The following is a 14,740-nucleotide window of genomic DNA, read 5'->3' as shown; positions in this document are numbered from 1 at the left end:
TATTTTAGCTGTTCACTCACAAAGGTTTCAAGTATTTTCACCAGGGGTGACAGTTTTGAGATTGGCCTATAATTATTTAAAAGAGTTGGATCTCCCCCTTTTAAAAGTGGTAGGACAAATGCTGATTTCCAGATCTTTGGAATTTCAGGGTTAGATTGGGTTAGATTGAACAGATATGTAAGTGGTTCAGCTATGAAATCAGCTGACAGATTTATAAAGCAGGGATCATGAAGATTAGGACCTGCAGGCTTTCTCTGATCTAAGGATTTCAGGGCTTTATGTACCTCCTGCACTGAGATTATTCTAACTCTCGGAATGTAACAGTGCATTTCTATGGAAGATACAGGTATGTGTTGCTTAGTTTATAGTGGGTCTCAGACTGTGTGTGTGGTCGAGGAGAGCTTTGATTGGTATGCCGAGACACGCCCTCCTATTTGTGAATATTCACAGTGAGGTGGGTGTGGGGCGGGTCTCACAGAACAGGAAAGGGGTAATATTTCTCTGTCCACATTCCTCAGAGGGCTTTAGTCTACACACACACACACACACACACACACACACACACACACACACACACAGGCCTGGAGCGACAGCCTTGCTTCAACCTTTGAATATTAACAATTCCAGTTCCCAACAACTCCACTAGATGGCACTGAAAGCTCACAAAAATGTCTCTGATGAAATGCCTTTGATAAAAAGCAGTTTTGGGGAGTCTGCAACCACTGGTGTTTCATGGCCAATTTCTGGTGAGTGGCACTGTAATAAAGCAAATTATATAATACAATTGAATATATTTGTTTGTTCTAAGAGTAGATGTGGAAAAGGAAACGTTCCTATGGTTTCCCTTATTTTCCCATGACATTATCTTTACATTTTACATTTTAGTCATTTAGCAGACGCTCTTATCCAAAGCAACTTAAGTAGTGCGTGCATACATTTTCTGTCATTGCATTATTTCCACTCATCTGACTTCATCCTATCTGGCCAATGACTTGTTTTCTACAGATAATGTGAAGTTGGCAGTGCAGCCTCAGCATTGTTTTCCTTTATCCAGGATGTGAATGGTCAATTTGATATAATGGGTTTTTGTCTCACATTATCAGACGTGTTTGCCTGTAAGTGTTTTTCTCCAGCCTAGTGGGTAATACGGTTAGGGGTGGGAAAAGTAAGAGTCAAGGCCACTCACTCTTTTGTTATGGTACAGTTATTTTCCCGGCTGTAAGGGAGTGCACCACCACACACACACCCACACACACACTGCCGTCCTCATTCTGGGAAGACGGGGCATTCCTTTCTCAGGCCTATGGGGATAACAATGAGGAGGTGGAGGGAAAGAGCTAATTTTAGTGTGTTTGTACAGAAACGTGTGTATGAGTTTGTCTGGACTGGAGGGAAGGGAAAGGTTCCTATGACACACTTCCTGCAGTATTCCCCCCACCTACCCAAAGAGCTCTGTCTGTTTCAGTCCTCACACCCACGTGAACATTCAAGGCCACTGTGTTTTCCAACTCAATGGGGTTGTTTCTTTCAACCAGAAAGCTTCCAGACCCCTCATACAATTAGCCGTCAAAGCCACTATGTTGAGGTAAGGGAAATCTCTGATACTACAGACTTTACTTTCCAAAAGCCCACTGATCCGAGACCAGCCCAAACCCATGCCTTCCCAGAGGTAACTAGCTAGCTGGCTCAGTCACAATGCCTGTTTTTTATTTCCGTGCAACGGCCGGTGCTTCCAGAATTTAGTGTGTCGTTTCACACATGGCTGACTGCGTGCTGCCAGACTCTCCAGTCCTGTCCACAGTGGACCTAAAGAAACGTAAAGGGCAACAGAAACCACCCCATCCTTCCTGTATAGGCCTACTACTGCTGTCCCCCCCAGCTCTCTCTCCAGCTCACCCCAGCACAGAGAGCTCCTTAGGCCCATCCATTGTTCAGCTGGTGGAGAGAGAAGGAGGAGGGGGAAAGCGAGGGAGGAAGGTGTATTTCAGGCCATCGTTCATGTGCAGGAAGTGTGGCCTCAGCCCCAGTGTCAGATGTACTTTTCCTGCCTCTCTGGTTCTCTGGCTCTGTATGCCTCATTCTCTCCTTCTCTGACTGCCTGTACGCCCACCGAACTGTCCCAGTGGTCAGCCCTACAGACCGGACAGGGAGACAGGATGGACTGCCTGGCCAGCGGCTACCGCAGGTCCCAATCGCTGCGCCGCCGCGTCTCCTCGGGTAGGTGACCGTTAGGAGGGGACCTGGTAGTTACAGGAGTAGAACACACCATGCTGTGACACAGTGACAGTCACCAAAAGATACAGGGGACCACCAAGGTCATGCGATGACCTTAGTCTAGAACCTTCCGAGGATGAAATTGAATGATTTTGAATAGTGTTCTCTAAAGATAAGGCATTGACTTTGGATGTTGAAAATGAACCGACGTCGCAAGTATTGGTTTTGGAGACGGAAAGGTAAAGCTGTTTCTGTTGTTAAGATGTGGAGAATTTGACTGTGTTACTGTAGGATTGCCGTCAATGGTTGCAGTTAGGCAAATGACCACAGTGAGAGAGGGATGTAGCCTTCTCTGTGTATCTGTTTAAACTGGCTCCATACTGTAGCGTAGACTATATAGAATCAAACAGAGTACAGGTATGACATAAGTCAATAAGTGAAAGTGTGTGAGAGAACAAGGGAAGGTGTGCAATTTGTGAATTGAATGTAACAATTTCAACCCTCTTCACGATCCAGTCTAGACCTCAGTCTCAAGCCCTCTAGTGTCTCTCCTAAGCCTGGGAACCACACAAACTCTGCCACCCACACAGCCGTCTTAGGAGCATGCCAACCCCTCTCCTCCAGCCCCAATGCCCTCTATCCTGCCCCCCATTAACTGAGATGACATGCGGCTAATCTGTATTCTCTACCAGCGAGAGCTCCATTGTCTGAATGTTACCTTTGGCTGTGCTCCCAGACGTCAGCTGCTTGGTTTACAGCTCAATGACCATATGTTTTTTAAAAGTGACATATTGGGTCCCATAAACAGGAGCAAATCCTAAGAGGTTACTGAGAGACGGAGAAAGTGGTTAGGAGATGTATACTGCCTCCGGTGTACTAGACATCTCGCTCTGTGTGATTTCGTCTCATAAATGAAGGGTTGCGTATTATTATTTATGTAACTAGCAAGTATTTCATCCAATATTACATGACCTTCATATATATACTGCAATAGACAACTGCTAGAAGACCAATGAGCTGAGCAGTATTCTGTTTTATGTTCGTTCAGCCTCATGGTTGGGATACATGGCATTGCTGTCAAGGACCAGGACTGGTGTTGTAGAGAGTGAGTGCACTTATAGTTAGCAGCCTGGGAAAAAAAAGTATGTTTTGTTCTCTGAGTCCTGGGAACCGTCCCATCTCTCAAGTCCCTGTAACAACCACTCTGTCCTTTTGGCAAAATCCCCGATGGCCCATTACCCGATTTTGTGTGTGTGTGTGTGTGTGTTATGGAGAGGAGGGATAACTCTCCCTCTGTTCATAGTAGAAGAGAGGAAAGTGTGAAGCATGTGTTCTTTCTGTGGGCCAGCAGGAAGGAAAAGGCTGGGAGCAGCAGGACTTGCTCCTTTCACCACACTCATTGTTACAATGTCGGGAGGGTCACATGAGAGAGGACGGGAAACACTAAACACAGCCTAGATATATGGTTACGAGGATGCTATAGGAGGACTGTCTCATTATAATGGATGGAAATGAATAAATGGAACGGAATTAAAAGTGGTTAAATAAAGGTAAAATAAAAAAATAAAAAGTGGTTTCCATATGTTTAATGTGTTTGATACCGTTCCATTTATTCCATTCCAGCCATTAAAATGAGCCCACCCTCCTTTATCTACTCCCACCAGCCTCCACTGCTAGGCAGATCCTATCTGAAGCTTTGTTGTGTGCACTCGTGTTGTTTTGAGCCGAAAGATCCAAAAATTCAGCTTGTCTACCTGTGGCAGAACAAGTCTAGTGAGATACTGTAGCGTTACCAATAAAAGTCAATGTTTAGCATTGCAATAGTCTCTCTGAGAGTGGTTGTTATTGTGTCTCTGTTGTTCCTGGTATGTCTCTCTCGCTCTCTCTCTCTCTATCCACAGCATTCCTGAGCACTGACATCATCCTTCGATCACATTACTGAGCACACTGACAGGAGTTGCATGCTCTCACAAACACTACATTATGGAAATGCACATATTTTTTCAAGCACACACCTGCTGTGGTGGGATTAGTGTGTTTCACTGCTGTTTGTGTGGTTTGTGTGTGTGTGGAGTGTTGTCCGTCAGATGGTGTGAAACTGTGAGAAGAGGGAAGTTTGTCATCGCCCTGCAGCAAGGTTTGATTTATTGACTGTGATGTGGTCTCATGAAAGAGTTGAAAGAGGAGTAAGGTTATATGTTTTCTGCATAGAACAGCGTTGCAATCAATACTCAGGTCAGTTTGACAACACCTGAACATCTATTTACTCTTAAGGGGTCTACACAGAATACAGCAAACGGAGCCGACGGAGCGTAGCGCAGTGTCGCAATGTCTTTTTCCGTCATGCTGCTTTGTTGACAACTGCAACCAACTCGCGCCCCAGGTATTCAGCCAGTCAATCAAAGCGTCTACAGTGGTTTCAAATGCTCTCAGATACTTTAATTGTTTGATCAATTGTGTTTTGCAGATGAGTGCTGTTGTCTGGCAGATTATTATCTTGCAGTTCTTTTGTGGCTTGCTTTTCTCTGTTCTGTGTGACTGGATTAATTTTGACGGGGCTAACTTCTGCCTGCAGAGCAGATTTGGGGCGAGTCGTTCACAGCAGGTCATGCCAACTGGACTATGTGAGATTAGAAGAGCCAATCAGTGTGGTCTGGTGCTGTGACATGTGGCAGATGCCATTCATGCCATGCCCTAGTGACAGATGTGCCCTTCTGTCCATTATGGGGGCAGCAACCAGCAGCCATGCAGGCCACACTGTGTCTGGGTGTGTGTGTGTGTGTGTGTGTGTGTGTGTGTGTGTGTGTGTGTGTGTGTGTGTGTGTGTGTGTGTGTGTGTGTGTGTGTGTGTGTGTGTGTGTGTGTGTATGCTCACGTGTGTGTGTGCTTCCCTGTACTGCGTGTGTGCGCATATGTCTGTATTCTGCGATATTCCTACTGTGACCTTCATCAAGTGGGAGGCAGAGGAAGAGAGAGAGATTACAGGAGAGACCGCCAGGCTCAGATGCGAGAGTGGGAATCTGCATGCAGCCAGGGTGTGTGTACAGTAAGTGATGTGTGTTTAATTAATGGTGTGTGCGTGCGTGCGTGTGTGTGTGTGTGTCGCATATCCTCCACTCTTAGAGATGTGGTGGGTAGTGGCTATGCACAAGACTATGAGAGTGTGCTACACAGCTGGAGGAGAGCCCAGGGGCTGGGACGAGCCTGGGGCAGAGGCGGACGGGGGGAGAGATCATTCACTGAATCAGCCATATATCAAAGCCCCAGAGATTGTTGGTTACGAATGATAAGTTACCACACAGAGACTTTTCAGTGACGTTCTCGTTGACTGTACTATTCTATAAGCAGTGTTCTCCTGATGTCAGCAGTATAAGGGAAGATGACTGCAAGGCCTCTGTAGTCACAGAGCAGGAATTAAAATGACCTGTTTCATTCACTGAATTTGAACAACATAATGGCAGCTGGTAAAGTGTTGTGCTTTGAGTGTGTGCATGCTTGCGTGTGTGTGTTTCGGAGATACAGTGAGGATCTAGCCTAGTCTGAGGGCAGTCGGAAAACGACCGGCGAGGCGGCATTTGCTGCAGCACTTTTCAGTCAGGTGTGGTAGCGCCGCAATACATTTGATTTAGTGTAATAAAACACATAGACTCAAAGTGTTAAAAAGAGGGGCCTCATGATTGGTCAACTCGCGCACGATTTCTCAGTCCTTCACATCGGAGTGCTGCTGTAGGCTCTTTGGGTGTCTTGACCAATCAAAATCACGTAAATCGCAGGTCGTGCCCGGGCACAACACACATTGCTCAAGGCGCACTCTCCACTTTCTTCCGGTATTTATTTAAAAGGCGTGATAACCCATCACTCCCGACAGACAGAAGCAAAAACTCTTAAATCAAATCAAAGTGTATTTGTCACGTGCGCCGAATACAACCTTACAGTGAAATGCTTACTTACAGGCTCTGACCGATAGTGAAAGAAAAGGTGTTAGGTGAACAATAGGTAAGTAAAGAAATAAAACAACAGTAAAAAGACAGGCTATATACAGTGGCGAGGCTACACACAGACACCGGTTAGTCAGGCTGATTGAGGTAGTATGTACATATGGTTAAAGTGACTATGCATATATGATGAACAGAGAGTAGCAGTAGCGTAGAGAGGGGTTGGCGGGTGGCGGGACACAATGCAGATAGCCCGGTTAGCCAATGTGCGGGAGCGCTGGTTGGTCGGGCCAATTGAGGTAGTATGTACATATGATACGGTTAAAGTGACTGTGCATATATGATAAACAGAGAGTAGCAGCAGCGTAAAAAGAGGGTTGGGGGGGCACACAATGCAAATAGTCCGGGTAGCCATTTGATTACCTGTTCAGGAGTCTTATGGCTTGGGAGTAAAAACTGTTGAGAAGCCTTTTTGTCCTAGACTTGGCACTCCGGTACCGCTTGCCATGCGGTAGTAGAGAGAACAGTCTATGACTGGGGTGGCTGGGGTCTTTGACAATTCTTAGGGCCTTCCTCTGACACCGCCTGGTGTAGAGGTCCTGGATGGCAGGCAGCTTAGCCCCAGTGATGTACTGGGCCGTACGCACTACCCTCTGTAGTGCCTTACGGTCGGAGGCCGAGCAATTGCCGTACCAGGCAGTGATGCAACCAGTCAGGACGCTCTTGATGTTGTAGCTGTAGAACCTTTTGAGGATCTCAGGACCCATGCCAAATCTTTTTAGTTTCCTGAGGGGGAATAGGCTTTGTCGTGCCCTCTTCACGACTGTCTTGGTGTGCTTGGACCATTCTAGTTTGTTGGTGATGTGGACACCAAGGAACGTGAAGCTCTCAACCTGCTCCACTACAGCCCCGTCGATGAGAATGTGGGCGTACTCGGTCCTCCTTTTCCTGTAGTCCACAATCATCTCCTTAGTTTTGGTTACGCTGAGGGATAGGTTGTTATTCTGGCACGACCCGGCCAGTTCTCTGACCTCCTCCCTATAGGCTGTCTCGTCATTGTCGGTGATCAGGATCACTGTTGTGTCGTCTGCAAACTTAATGATGGTGTTGGAGTCGTGCCTGGCCATGCAAGCGTGGGTGAACAGGGAGTACAGGAGGGGACTGAGCACGCACCCCTTGGGGGCTCCAGTGATGAGGATCAGTGTGGCAGATGTGTTGCTACCTACCCTCACCACCTGGGGGCAGTCCGTCAGGAAGTCCAGGATCCAGTTGCAGAGGGAGGTGTTTAGTCCCAGGGTCCTTAGCTTAGTGATGAGCTTTGTGGGCACTACGGTGTTGAACGCTGAGCTGTAGTCAATGAATAGCATTCTCACATAGGTGTTCCTTTTGTCCGGGTGGGAAAGGGAAGTGTGGAGTGCAATAGAGATTGCATCATCTGTGGATCTGTTTGGGCGGTATGCAAATTAGAGTGGGTCTAGGGTTTCTGGGATAATGGTGTTGATGTAAGCCATTACCACCCTTTGACATTAGCGATCTGACATGATGTATTGCATGGAAACACAAGGATTTTTCAGTCTGATCAATTGTAGGCTACTAACAACAGCATGTGCATAGTCTAGCCTACTATGCGCCCTGTCCCTCTGTCCAGGGTAAACAAAGCAGTAACCTTGTGTATTTACTGGCCATTTGTTTGTGGGAATATGTGAATGGGATCAAATTTGGTTTATATTCAAAGTTGGGCTGACTAGGCTACCTAGACTTTATCAATCCCAAATGATTAACTGGAATTAATCAGTAAACACAACAGCTGACATAGAGTTAATTTTTTACTGGGCCTACGGTTACATAAGGCCGGAGTACACGATGCAAACCAGCATGAAGAGAGCTCAGCCCTGTAAGGTTTATTGTCCAAATCATGTTGCTTTCTCTGTGTCTGTGTATAGGAAACCCCCCTAGTCCTTCTTTAAAATAGAATTCATATGAAAAGTACAATGTTGCTGTAGTTTGACAGGGTTTTCATCTGCCCCAAGGCCAGGAGTTTTTCCAGGAGTGTGTTTAAACCATGTGACCTGATTAGAAAAACTCTGGTCCCATCATAGCCGTATTTAACCTTTTTACAACAGATGAATTGCGTCATACAGTGTAAGGTCCGGAGTTATACCTTGTCAGGTTACCAGATCAGGAAAAACTATGGGCCCCAGAATTTCTCTTCCGCCACACCACTCTGGGACCTGTGGCTCCAACTGCAAACAGGAAGAATGATCTTATCTACAAGCAAGCAGTGAGTGTGTGTGTACTGTATGTGCTTGTGTGTGTGTGTGTGTGCTTGTGTGTGTGTGAGTGCCTGTGTTTGCGTGCCTGTGTTTGCGTGCCTGTGTTTGCATGCTGGGTGTGTGTTTGCGTGCCTATGTGTGCATGAGTGCGTGCGTCTGTGTGTGTGCCAGTGTGTGCGTGTGTGTGTGTTTAATTTAATTCCTGTACTATACAGTGTGTGTACGTGTGTGTGTGTTTAATTTAATTTAATTCCTGTACTATACAGTGTGTGTGCGTGTGTGTGTGTTTAATTTAATTTAATTCCTGTACTATACAGTGTGTGTACGTACATTACAGTTCAGAGCAGCTATGGAGAGTGAATATTAAAGCAAACCCATCACTCACTGTCCAAATATCAATAGTGCTGTTGAATGTCACCGTGGCGACTAAGCCTCGCGTTCACAATAATCAATGAAAACGTCGACTCAGGGGAACCATTCGGTTGGTTGACATAATAGTTAAATAGGAAGCCAGATGCTTGACTTTTATCCCAGGTGTACTTCTAGAGTCTGCTGGTCCACTGTGTCTTCGGTGAAATGCCAGACTCAATGTTTCAGCCACACTGAAATGAAGTCGACCTTCAACTGAAATGGCAGAAACGGAACAGAAAGTGAAATGGGCTCACTGGTTATTTTTATGCATTGCTAACAAAGTACAGTATTTCATCCATTCCACCCTTGGGTTCAGAGACCTGGAAATCCTGTGATTTTACATACAAATGCTGCCAGATCCTATGTGAGTCCATTGAGCCGTGAGGCAGCATGAGCAGAAAAGGCTGGTTCCTCCAATCTACCACAGTCTCTTTAATGACTCCCATCTCTATTTGACACACTCCTAATGTCTGTAATAGAGGGGTGTTTTATGGCCTCCACACACACACTGAGCCAGGCACATGGTCCCTCTTGTCTCTGTGACTGCAGGCCTGTGACCCTTAGAGCAGTGACCTGGAGGCAATCATGGCTCTGTAGTAAAACCAGAGTGGCTGGGCTTCCCCAGCGTCCACTCTCAGGTCTGGCATATGTACACACACACACACATGCTCACCAATTCACACACACACACACCAATTCTCACACACACACACATGCTCACAAATTCCGACTCACACGTCACACACACACACATTTCTTTGTGTGAGGCAGTGGGGATGTTACTGTTCTCTGAGGTTTGATGGGACCCTTCCTGTCACTAATGGCACTGTCTTAACGAGGTGTGATAGAAGGGAGGGAGGCATGGTGGGTGGGCCCTGAGGGTGCCCCTGGATAGTGACTGCTCTGTTGTCTGGCTCTCTCTCTGTCAGTCAGGAAGCATGGACCTCTGGAGAGGGAGGTTAACAATGAAGGGACTATGAGGAGAGAGGACTACCAGCCCCAGGCTCACTGTCTGACTGGGGGAAGTAGAAGGGAGGGGAGATGGAGAGGACAGGAGAAGGGATGCAGAGAGAGGCATGAGATGAAAGAGAGGAGTAGAGGAAGAAGGAGCCCACTGGGCAAAAACTGGTTGAATCAACGTTGTTTCCACGTCATTTCAACCAAAAAATGTAATATGATGAAAACTGATAGGATTTGAAAAAGTGATCAACGAAAGGGAATTTTGTCTTTTTTTCACCAAACTTTTAACGTAAATCCAATGACATGGTGACATTTGTTGTTAATTTCGCGTTGAATATAGGTTAGTTGACAAAAGCCCAGTGAGAGGTCAGTTCAGGAGTGTCGAGCGTGCCACGCTGAAATAGAGCAGACAGGATCAGAATGATGCCCCTAAGTGGCCATTGTGTGTGCAAGCATTCCTGTGTGTGTGTGTGTGTGTGTGTGTGTGTGTGTGTGTGTGTGTGTGTGTGTGTGTGTGTGTGTGCGCGTGTGCCGTGAAAACTGAGTAACACTTGGCCGTCCAACAGGTCATGTTCTCAGGCCAGTGTGAGTTCACAACAGAGCACGTATGACAACACTTTCCCCCTGCCTCTTACTCACCATATCAAACCAGTGGCTCTCTGTTCAACCACAAACAGACCTCTCTAAACTCTGATGGTAAATGCGGGTGTGACCTTATTCAGTGTATGGTTGTGACATAGGAGCATTTGGCTCTAATGCCATGGGAATGGAGTAGGTGGAATTCAATCTCTTCATCGCACACTCCCCCCACGCACACCACTCTGACTCATCTGCATTCAAGGGGGGGGGGGCACTGGAGTTATTGACCCACCCCCGAGCCTACTGTCACATGACCACTGAATTGGTGTGAATGGAATAAAAACACACACAATTGACTGAGACACATGGAACATCATTTTAAACAACATCTTAATGATTGCTAGAAAATCTGATTCAGGAGCTGCGCCTTCATTGACTGATCTATTTTTTCAGTCATCACCCACCTCATCCATCTATCCCTCCCTCTACCCTCTCTCTCTCTCTCTCTCTCTCTGGCTCCCCTCTCTCATCCTCTCTATCACTGCCACTCCCTCTCTCCTCGGAGGGGGAGTATTGTGTGAGGTTCAGCACCTGACAGCCGCGGCCAGTAGCTGCAGCAGCGACGGCAGATGAGAGCCATTGGCTTCCTCCCTGCTCTCTGGCCCATCCCCTCCTCCCACACAATAGGGCTGATTGTCTGCGCGACACACACACACACCCACATATACACACAGAAGGGGTCTTACTGTGTGGGTAGCGTTCGCCCGCCATATGCCCTGTCTCCGCTGGAATGTGATTATCTTCACAAGCTACGGATTGGAAACACACAGAGAAGAGACAGAGAGGAGAAAGGAGGAAAAGGTACGTTGAAGTTATAGTAAGTGAGAAAGCGTGTGAGAAAGAGAGAAGCAGGACGAGAGAGAGAGAGAGAGAGAGAGAGAGAGAGAGAGGGGAGGGTGAAAAGGCGATGTAGACGGAGAGAGAAGGGAGGATGCGGCGAAAGCAGCAAGGCAGTAGTTTAGCGCGAACCTGACCCTGCCTGTGTGCCTCTGTGAGAAGCGAGAGGACCGGAGAGAGGGAGAGGTCGATTTGTCCTCGTCATTCTGGCTTAAGTGTAACAAGGAGAAGGATATCCTATCTCTGTGGATGGTAGCTGTTGACTCTGACACAGACCGAGGCAGGACTAACGGAAGCCTTATCTCAGGTCAGTGGGTTTTTCTCTGGTAGACGGACTGGACTTAAGCTCTCTAGTACACTGTAGCCATCGAGGGCACAACGCTGTGTTCACAGCTGTATTATACAGACAGGGGTGTTTATCACTGGTCCCAGAGCAGAGAGAGGAGCAGTCTACTGCTACTGAATACTGAATACTGAATATTGAGGTAAAATGTGGGGTTGTTGTTAGTCTGGTGACACACAGAGCTGATGATCAGTATTCCGAGTAGACTGTTGGTTACACAAAGGGAGGAACACCTCACAAACGAGGGACCTTACACCACAGGATGTGCCTAAGATAGCATGATAAGTATAGCAGGGAGTGTGAGGGGTGTGTGTGTGTGTGTGTGTGTGTGTGTGTGTGTGTGTGTGTGTGTGTGTGTGTGTGTGTGTGTGTGTGTGTGTGTGTGTGTGTGTGTGTGTGTGTGTGTGTGTGTGTGTGTGTGTGTGTGTGTGTGTGTGGCTGTGCCGGGGGTAGGAGGGGTATTAAGATGCAAGCAGGCTTTGTTTGTTGGCTGAGCCCCAGAGCTGCAGCCTCTCTCAGTAGTACACATGCAAAACACACACACACTTGTAAAACACACACATGTGATTTGCATACACACCATGACACACATGTGGAGGACTATTGCAGTTAGCCTTCTTGGCCACTGTTACAGCCCTTATCTGTCGCCGTGGTGTGCTCTAGCAGAGATGTTAGCCACACCAGCTGCATGTAAGCGTTGCCATAGCCTACCCTGCTGTAGATGAAGCTGCTAGTTCACCTTGCTGTTAGAGCTGCAACAGTGGCTGTTGTTATTCCCAATGGTGTTTATCTTCAACTGTTAGCTTTCCTTTGCCATATCAACTCTTGCTGCTGTGTAGCTCAATCTGATAGTGATAGATACCCTAGTAGTTAAACCATTAGTTTCACCTGCTACAAAATGTTAGCTGTAGCCATGGGCTCTTGCTGAGACTGGACTGTAACTGTTAGTGGTCCCTGCGCTCCCTGCTGTGTAGTTGAAACAGGCATGCAGGGCGACTCTAATGGCGCAATTCCACTAGAGGAACCAAGCCGGAACGTGCCGGAACCAGCACGAACTAGGCTTGTTGGTTGTTGCTTGTTTTCCATTTGTTGTGGAACTAGAAACAGGACTAGGTTTAATTTGCGGGAAAAACTGCTAATGACAATTTCAAGACAGCGACCGATGACGCAATTCGACAGAGACATTGCTGTGATCCTCGGTGACTGGCATTTTTAAGTATGGAGGAGGGAGACGCGCTGGAGGAGATAACCAGGAGTTTTGTGCCATGGTTTAAATTTTTGTTTGTGGGCAATAATGGAGACTGAACGAGAGGAGACAGCTGAGAAGAGACAGAGAAATACACAATGTAAGTTTTCATCATGCGAGGAGAGGATCGCTTCAGCTGGTCGAAAGACCAGCTTAAGGGTTGTACATGGAACCCAAAAAGGTTTCTTCAAAGGGTTCTCCTATGGGGACAGCCGTAGAACCGTTTTAGGTTGTAGATAGCACCTTTTTTATCTAAGAGTGTAGTGACATGTCTGCTGCTGGCGTCTGACTTCCTTTTATTGCTCGGACAAACTGTCCAAATACAGCTATGAAGCTGTTGTTAAACGAGGGCGGTCTGGGCCATCTCAGCCGCCCTGGCTGCCCTGTCTGCTGCCCTGTCTGCTGCCCTGTCTGCTGCCCTGTCTGCTGCCTCGTCTTCACACAGCTGATTGAAGTGCTGATCCTGCTGCTGACGCTGGGCCTCAAGTGTCTCCAGGTATGAGGCCTCGGCCTCCCTCATGAAATGCAGGTATTTGCTGGCTGTGCTCGCAGTGTGTTTTCTCTTCCCTGGGGAAATATTTAGGCAGAATTAATGACACGTACAGTTCAGGAATGATAAGGCACAGACTCCAAAACAAACCTGAGGGCAGCCTGTGTGAGTGCAGTTTTGTTCTCCAAACATGTATTGTCTCATCAAATGTATTCAATATTATCCAGCAAAGGCCAGTATGGGGCCAACCAGATTTACCAACCAGATACACCAATGATGCAAATAATAAAGTTATATGATTAATTGAATCAGTTTTATATGTAAAATCCTAGATCCACACTGTCTCCATTAAAAATGTTTAGGAACATAACCATACCATGACAAAAGCCCTCTGTGGACGAGATTGCCAACCCCTGTTGAAGACAGCTAAATTGTGTGATTAGGCCTAAACAAGTGAACATTGACATTGAACTGTTTACCAACTGAGAATAGACCCTTGGCGCTTGGGGGTGCAGGGCTCAGGGGTTGCAGGAGCATTGATTGTGTTGATGGACCCTGGGGGTGTAGGGTTCTGAGGTTGTGGCTTCACTATTCGAGCACACATTGGTAGCTAGCTAGATAGCAATTTGGCTGAAAACAATGTATTACCGTGCTGATCATCGCTGCTCTGCGTCATCATGGCTTCAAATATCGCTTTCTGGTCCACTTTTGTTGTTGTGGTCTTTTTATCTTTTTATATTCTTGTTTGAATTTGTAAATGTTTTCCCTGCACTGTTTTATTGACCGATGGCTTCCGATCTCGGCTAATGTATCCAATATTTGATCGAAACCGCTTGGACATCTCCAACTGACCAGTTTGCTGCTTCTATTATTTGTTTTTAGCTTTAGAGAGTCTGGGGCTCCTATCTGAATCCTATGCTTCTCCTCTGTGGCCCTGTCCTAGACTCCTAGGACTAAGGCTGTTGCGGTGACCGTATTACCGCCTCACCGGCGGTCACGAGTCATGAAGGCTGTCAAATTCCACATGTCCGTTTAGTTACGGTAATTAGTCTTCTCCAAGCTCTGATGCTGCTGATGGTCATTAGTAGCCTACCAAACTTGCTAACTGCCTGGTACTCAGCACTCTGTTGTCCCTCTTATCACTCTGACATCAATGCAAATGTAATGGAAAATCTAGTCAAACACTTCATGAGAGCTCATGTTGTGCAACATTTCTATGGGCTATGCAATTGCGTGAGAAAACAGTGGTGGCCTCTATTAAAAAGGGGAGGATCCCATCACCTTTCTATAGGCTAGGCCTACTATATTTATTCCTCAACATTCCTAATATTAAGCACATTGCTTCTCTTTACAACAGGAGCATAGCCTACCTGGGTGGCATTAAAAAAATTA

The 14,740-nt window shown here is 46.8% G+C and overlaps 1 protein-coding gene across 5 annotated transcripts in view; it reads left to right on the top strand.

Annotated features, from left to right (window-relative positions):
* Positions 1-14,740, top strand: part of fgd4a (FYVE, RhoGEF and PH domain containing 4a) — a 108,640-nt gene that overhangs the window by 13,129 nt on the left and 80,771 nt on the right. Inside the window, exon 1 of one of the 5 annotated variants that reach the window (XM_014147947.2) lies at positions 2,019-2,217. The exons of 1 other annotated variant lie outside the window; for it this stretch is intronic. In XM_014147947.2, the coding sequence (XP_014003422.2) occupies positions 2,034-2,217 (184 nt within the window). In that variant the 5' untranslated portion in view covers positions 2,019-2,033. Of the gene's footprint in view, positions 1-2,018; positions 2,454-10,986; positions 11,234-11,342; positions 11,577-14,740 lie in introns of those variants that run through there. 3 more of the 5 variants (XM_014147951.2, XM_014147944.2, XM_014147950.2) reach the window with 3 other exon arrangements.

This window comes from Salmo salar, chromosome ssa16 (assembly GCF_905237065.1).
Source record: "Salmo salar chromosome ssa16, Ssal_v3.1, whole genome shotgun sequence".
Classification (NCBI taxonomy): domain Eukaryota; kingdom Metazoa; phylum Chordata; class Actinopteri; order Salmoniformes; family Salmonidae; genus Salmo; species Salmo salar.
This window is presented reverse-complemented; position numbering and strand designations above follow the sequence as displayed.